Below are 7,387 nucleotides of genomic sequence, written 5' to 3'. Positions count from 1 at the left end.
ACGCCAAACCCACCCGGATTTACCCAAAACCATGAAAATTTGACCCAAATTGAACCTCACCCTCCCCCACCCGTCCCCGCCGTACCCAGGAAGCCGAGCTGGGACCCGTCCACCATGAAATCCACACTGTACACCTCGAGTGGCTTCGCGTCCTGCAGGGACACCGCGGCATTGTCATTGTCATTGTCACTGTGTCACTGTCACTGTGAATGTCACTGTGTCACTGTCACTGTGTCACTGTCACTGTCATTGTGTCACTGTCACTGTCACCGTGTCACTGTGTCACTGTCACACTGTACACCTCGAGCGGCTTAGCGTCCTGTGGGGACACCGCGGCCACTGTCACCATCACTGTGTCACTGTCACCGTCACTGTGTCACTGTGTCACTGTCACTGTGTCACTGTCACTGTGTCACTGTCACTAGGTCACTGTCACTGTGTCACTGTCACTGTGTCACTGTGTCACTGTCCCTGTGTCACTGTCACTCTGTCACTGTGTCACTGTCACTGTGCCACTGTCCCTGTGTCACTATCACTGTTCACGGTCACTGTCACCGTCACCGTCACTGTCACTGTGTCACTATCACTGTGTCACTGTCACTGTCACGCTGTAAACCTCGAGCGGCTTTGTGTCCTGCAGGGACACCGCGGGCACTGTCACTGTCACCGTGACAGGGGTGGCACTGTCATTGTCACTGTGATGGGGGTGGCACTGTTGTCACCGGATGTGGGTGGCACTGGCATTGTCACCACAATGGGGGTGTCACCGTCACTGTCACCGGAAATGGATGGCATTGGCGCTGGCACCGCAATGGGGGTGGCAATGTCATTGTCACCATGACGGGGGTGGCACCATCACTGGCACCAGCAAGGGGTGGAAGGTTCAGTAGCCCCAGTAACCATTCACTAGCCCTGAGGTCAGTTCAGTAGCCCCACCCGGCTGACGAGGGACAGCATCTTGCCCTCCTCCTGGTAGCCCCAGTGACACTTTGGTAGCCCTGGGGGTGGTTTGGTAGCCCTATGGGAGGTGTTGGTGACCCGGTGACCCCAGTAACCATTCACTAGCCCCAGTAACAATTCACTAGCCCCAGCGGCCGTTTGGTAGCCCACCCGGCTGATGAGGGACAGCGTCTTGCTCTCCTCCTGGTAGAAGGTTTGCTAGCCCCAGGGGAGGTTTGGTAGCCCCAGGAAGGTTCAATGACCCCAGTGACCCCAGGGAAGGTTCACTAGCCCCATGGTCAGTTTGGTAGCCCCATGGTCAGTTTGGTAGCCCCAGGGTCAGTTCAGTAGCCCACCCGGCTGACGAGTGACAGCGTCTTGCTCTCCTCCTGGTAACCCCAGTGACAGTTTGCTAGCCCCAGGGAGGTTCGGTAGCCCTAGGGGTGGGTCAATGGCCCCAGGGAAGGTTCACTAGCCCCATGGTCAGTTTGGTAGCCCCATGGTCAGTTTGGTAGCCCCATGGTCAGTTTGGTAGCCCCAGCGGCCGTTCGGTAGCCCACCCGGCTGATGAGGGACAGCGTCTTGCTCTCCTCCTGGTAACCCCAGGGAAGGTTTGGTAGCCCCATGGTCAGTTTGGTAGCCCCAGGGTCAGTTTGGTAGCCCCAGGGAAGGTTCAATGACCCCATGGTCAGTTTGGTAGCCCCAGGGTCAGTTCAGTAGCCCACCCGGCTGACGAGGGACAGCGTCTTGCTCTCCTCCTGGTAGCCCCAGTGACAGTTTGGTAGCCTCAGGGAAGGTTCAATGACCCCATGGTCAGTTTGGTAGCCCCATGGTCAGTTTGGTAGCCCCAACAGCCATTCAGTAGCCCACCCGGCTGACGAGGGACAGCGTCTTGCTCTCCTCCTGGTAGCCCCAGTGACAGTTTGGTAGCCTCAGGGAAGGTTCAATGACCCCATGGTCAGTTTGGTAGCCCCATGGTCAGTTTGGTAGCCCCAACAGCCATTCAGTAGCCCACCCGGCTGACGAGGGACAGCGTCTTGCTCTCCTCCTGGTAGCCCCAGTGACAGTTTGGTAGCCTCAGGGAAGGTTCAATGACCCCATGGTCAGTTTGGTAGCCCCATGGTCAGTTTGGTAGCCCCAACAGCCATTCAGTAGCCCACCCGGCTGACGAGGGACAGCGTCTTGCTCTCCTCCTGGTAGCGCAGCAGCGAGATGCTCTTCATGAGGTCGGCGGCGAGGATGAAGCTCTTGACGCTGATCATCTGGTGGATGTAGAGCTGCGTGTCGATGAACGCCATCCCCGTCAGCTCGTTGTCCTTCAGGCTCCACAGGAAGATCTGAGACAGGGACACCCGGGGTGGCCACTGAAACATCCTTGGTGGCCACTGATGGCCCCTTGGTGGCCACAGACACCTCCCTTGGTGACCCCTTGGGTCACGAGAGTCAGTGAAACCAATGGTCAGTGGCCACCAACGTTGTCCTTCAGGCTCCACAGGAAGATCTAAGGGGACACCGTGGTGGCCACTGAAACATCCTTGGTGGCCACTGACACCACCCTTGGTGGCCATGGACACCCTTTGGTGGCCACTGATGATATTGATGTTATCAATATTCAGCTAATGCTGAGTGACCACCAAGATTTGCTCATTGACCTTCAGGCTCCACAGGAAGATCTGAGGGGACACTGGGGGTCAGTGGGGTGGCCACTGAAACCACTCTTGGTGGCCACTGACACCACTCTTGGTGGCACTGATGACCCCTTGGTGGCCATTGAAGCTTCCTTGGGTCATAAAACTCAGCAAAACACACACTGAGTGACCACCAATGTTGGTTTGTTGGCCCTCAAATCCACAGGAAGATCTGGGACAGGGACACCTGGGGTCACTGTGGGATGGCCACTGAAACCATGCTTGGTGGCCACTGAAACCATGCTTGGTGGCCACTGAAACCACCCTTGGTGGCCACGGACACCTCCCTTGGTGACCCCTTGGGTCATAAAACTGAGCAAAACCAACACTGAGTGACCACTAAGATTGGTTTGTTGGCCCCCAGACTCCACAGGAAGATCTGGGACAGGGACACCTGGGGTCACCATGGAGATCACTGACCCTGTGGTGGCCATTGATGCTCCCATGGTGGCCACTGACACTTCGCTTGGTGGCCCCTTGCATCATGAAACTGAGCCCAGCCAATGTTCAGTGACCACCAACATCGTCCTTCAGGCTCCACAGGAAGATCTGGGATAGGGACACCTGGGGTCACCACAGGGTGGCCACTGACACCACCCTTGGTGGCCACTGATGACCCCTTGGTGACCATGGACTCCTCTTTGGGTCATAAAACTGAGCCCAACCAATGCTGAGTGGCCACCAAGATTTGCTCATTGGCCCCCAGGCTCCACAGGAAGATCTGGGACAGGGGACAGGGACACCCTGGGGTCACCGTGGAGGTCACTGACCCCAAGGCGCCAAGCGATGTCCCTTGGTGGCCATGCACACCTCCCTTGGTGGCCCTCTGGATGATGAAACTGAGCCCAACCCATGCTGAGTGAGAACCAAGATTTGCTCATTGTCCTTGAGGGTCCATGGGAGGATCTGACACAAAGGACAGGGACACCTTGAGGGCACCACAGCTGTGCCCAGGTGTGTCCCAGGTGTATCCCAGATGTGCACAATGATTCCCCAGCTGTACCCAGCTGTGCCCAGGTGTGTCCCAGGTATGCCCAGGTGTGTCCCAGGTGCTCCCCAGGTATGCCCAGGTGTTCCCCACGTGTCCCCAGGTACCTTTTGCCCGATGGCAGACACCAGGTATCCATGGCAGTGGCACAGCGCTGTCACAGGTGTGTGCCCAGGTATGTCCCAGGTGCCCCCAGGTGTTCCCCAGCTGTACCTAGCTGTACCCAGGTGTGTCCCAGGTATGCCCAGGTGTTCCTCAGGTGTTCCCCAGGTATCTTTTGCCCAATTGCAGATACCAGGTATCTGTGGCAGCGGCACAGCACCATTACAGGTGTGTACAATAATTCGCCAGCTGTACCCAGGTGTGCCCAGGTGTGTCCCTGGTGTACCCAGGTGTATCCAATGATTCCCCAGCTGCACCCAGGTGGGCCCAGGTGTGCCCAGGTGTGTCCCAGGTGTATCCCCGGTGTGCCCAGGTGCTCCCAGGTGTTCCCCAGGTGTCCCCAGGTAACTTTTCCTGATGGCAGACATCAGGTACCCATGGCAGTGGCACAGCGCCGTCACCAATGTGTACCCAGGTGTATCCAATGATTCCCAGGGGTGCCCAGGTGTGTCCCAGCTGTACCCAGGTGCACCCAGGTGTGTACAATGATTCCCCAGCTGTACCCAGGTGTGCCCAGATGTGCCCAGGTGCCCCCAGGTGTGTGCCCAGGTGTTCCCAGGTACCTTTTGTCCAATCGCAGACACCAGGTACCCGTGGCAGTGGCAAATGCCATCACAGGTGTGTACAATGATTCCCTAGGTGTATCCAATGATTCCGCAGGTGTTCCCCAGGTGTGCCCAGGTACCTTTTGTCCAATTGCAGACACCAGGTATCCGTGGCAGTGGCACAGTGCCGTCACCGGTGGGTGCCCAAGTGTGTACAATGATTCCCCAGGTGTACCCAGGTGTATCCCAGGTGTATCCCAGGTGCCCCCAGGTGTATCCAATGATTCCCCAGGTGCCCCCACGTGTACCCAGGTGTGCCCAGCTGTACCCAGGTGTGTACAATGATTCCCCAGCTGTACCCAGGTGTGCCCAGGGATGCCCAGGTGTATCCCAGGTGTCCCCAGGTACCTTTTGCCCGATGGCCAACACCAGGTATCCATGGCAGTGGCACAGTGCCGTCATGGGTGTGCCCAGGTGTACCCAGGTGTGTACAATGATTCCCCAGCTGTACCCAGGTGTGCCCAGGTGTGCCCAGGTATTCCCCAGGTGTTCCCCAGGTATCTTTTGCCCGATGGCAGACACCAGGTATCCGTGGCAGTGGCACAGCGCCATCACCGGTGTGCCCCAGGTGTGTTCCAGGCATGCCAGGTGTGTACAATGATTCCCCAGGTGTGTCCCAGGTGTGCCCAGGTGTATCCCAGGTGCTCCCAGGTATCCCCCAGGTGTCCCCGAGGTGTTCCCCAGGTATATTTTGCCCAATGGCAGACACCAGGTATCCGTGGCAGTGGCACAGTGCCGTCATGGGTGTGCCCCAGGTGTGTCCAATGATTCCCCAGGTGTGTCCCAGGTGTGCCCAGGTGCCCCCAGGTGTATCCCAGGTATATCCAATGATTCCCCAGCTGTACCCAGGTGTTCCCCAGGTGTCCCCAGGTACCTTTTGCCCAATGGCAGACACCAGGTATCCGTGGCAGTGGCACAACGCCGTCACCGGCCCCTTCTGCTCCTTCTCGTAGAGCACCTTGAATTTGTTCTTGGTCAGGGGCTGTCCTGGCTCAGGGACCACCTCGATCACATCCAGGATCAGGATCTGGGGACAGGTGAGACAGGTGGGACAGGTGAGTGACCGACAGGTGTGTCACTGTCACCTGGCAGGTGTATCACTGTCACCTGGCTCAGGTAACACCTCGATCACGTCCAGGATCAGGATCTGGGGGGGACAGGACAGGTGGGACAGCTGAGTGACCGACAGTGACCAACAGCGACCGACAGGTGTGTCACTGTCACCTGGCTCAGGTAACACCTTGATCACATCCAGGATCAGGTGCTCTCAGGTGTATCCCAGCTGTTCCCAGCTGTGTCCCCAGGTGTGTCCCCAGGTGTATCTCAGGTGTCTCCAGGTGCCTCAGGTGTATTCCAGGTGTGTCCAGGTGTATCTCAGGTGTCCCCAGCTGTGCCCAGATGTGTCCCAGGTGTCCCCAGCTGTCCCCAGGTGTGTCCCAGGTGTATTGCAGGTGTGTCCCCAAGTGTATCTCAGGTGCCCCCAAGTGTCCCAAGTTGTATTTCAGGTATCCCCAAGTGTATTTCGGGTATCCCCAGGTGCATCCCAGGTGTCCCCAGGTGTGTCCCAGGTGTCCCCAACTGTCCCCAGTTGTGCCCAGGTGTATCCCAGGTGTGTCCCAGGTGTGTGCCAGATGTCCCCCGGTGTGCCCAGATGTCCCCAGGTGCCCCCAGGTGTATGCCAGGTGTATCCTAGCTGTCCCCAGCTGTCCCCCCGTACCCTGCCACGACAGGTGACCTCCTCGCCCTGCATCAGGCAGGTGCCCACGGCCACGTAGCCCTTGAGGCCGGACACGGTTTCCTCGGAGCGCAGCGACACCGTCTTCATGCAGGTGACGTGTTCCCACTCCTCCAGGGCAATCCTGCACAGGTGAGACAGACAGGTGAGAACAGGTGAGGGACAGGTGAGAACAGGTGAGGGACAGGGACAGGTGAGACAGGTGAGGGACAGAGGGGCACCCTAGGGACACGCCCCTTCATGCAGGTGACGTGTTCCCACTCCTCCAGGGCGATCCTGCACAGGTGAGACAGGTGAGGGACAGGTGAGGGACAGGTGAGGGACAGGGACAGGTGGGACAGGTGAGGACAGGTGAGACAGGTGAGGGACATTGGGGACAGGTGAAGGGACAGGGACAGGTGAGGGACAGGTAAGAACAGGTGAGACGGGTGGGGACAGGTGAGGGACAGGTGAGGGACAGGGAAAGGGACAGGTGAGGGACAGGTGAGGGACAGGTGAGGGACAGGGAAAGGGACAGGTGAGGGACAGGTGTGGGACAGGTGTGGGACAGGTGAGGGACAGGTGGGGACAGTGGGGCACCCCAGGGACACGCCCCTTCATGCAGGTGACATGTTCCCACTCCTCCAGGGCGATCCTGGACAGGTGAGGACAGGAGAGGGACAGGTGAGGGACAGGTAAGGGACAGTGGGGACAGCTGAGGGACAGTGGGGACAGGTGGGGACACGTGAGACAGGTGGGGACAGGTGAGAACAGGTGAGAAGTGACACAATATTTTTGGGATATTTTGGGATGTTTTAGGGTCTCACCTGGTGTTGGGGATGGCCTCCCAGCTGAGTGGGGATTTTGGGATATTTTGGGATATTTTGGGGCTATTTTAGGTTATTTTAGGTCTCACCTGGTGTTGGGGATGGCCTCCCAGCTGAGCGGAGATTTTGGGATATTTTGGGATATTTTTTTTATATTTTAGGAAATTTTAGGATATTCTGGGATATTCTGGGATATTTTGGGTTATTTTTGGGACATTTCAGTCTCACCTGGTGTTGGGGATGGCCTCCCAGCTGAGCGGAGATTTTGGGATATTTTGGGTATTTGGGGATATTTTTTTGATATTTTAGGATATTTTAGGATATTCTGGGATATTCTGGGATATTTTGGGTTATTTTTGGGACATTTCAGTCTCACCTGGTGTTGGGGATGGCCTCCCAGCTGACAGGTGAGATGAGCTGGATGCTGAACGCCTCCTGCTGGGGGGGGACGTAGCGCTCGTCTG

General features: G+C 57.6%; 1 protein-coding gene across 1 annotated transcript; it reads right to left on the bottom strand.

The window, feature by feature from the left end:
• Window positions 1-85: 85 nt before the first annotated feature.
• LOC130588019 (cleavage and polyadenylation specificity factor subunit 1-like) lies at window positions 86-7,379 on the bottom strand (the record flags this gene model as incomplete). The annotated part of the gene is made up of 6 exons (XM_057388977.1): window positions 7,300-7,379; window positions 6,100-6,241; window positions 5,506-5,529; window positions 5,257-5,385; window positions 2,100-2,276; window positions 86-152 (listed from the first exon to the last, which is right to left on the bottom strand). Coding segments are annotated over exons 2-6 (505 nt in total), but the record flags the coding sequence as incomplete, so codon positions are not given.
• Window positions 7,380-7,387: the final 8 nt, after the last annotated feature.

Source organism: Malurus melanocephalus, unplaced genomic scaffold (assembly GCF_030028575.1).
Source record: "Malurus melanocephalus ecotype Western Australia unplaced genomic scaffold, MMel_1.1 scaffold_3077, whole genome shotgun sequence".
In the NCBI taxonomy this organism is placed as follows: domain Eukaryota; kingdom Metazoa; phylum Chordata; class Aves; order Passeriformes; family Maluridae; genus Malurus; species Malurus melanocephalus.
Note: the sequence above shows the minus strand (reverse complement) of the source record. Positions and strands in the feature narration are given on the sequence as shown.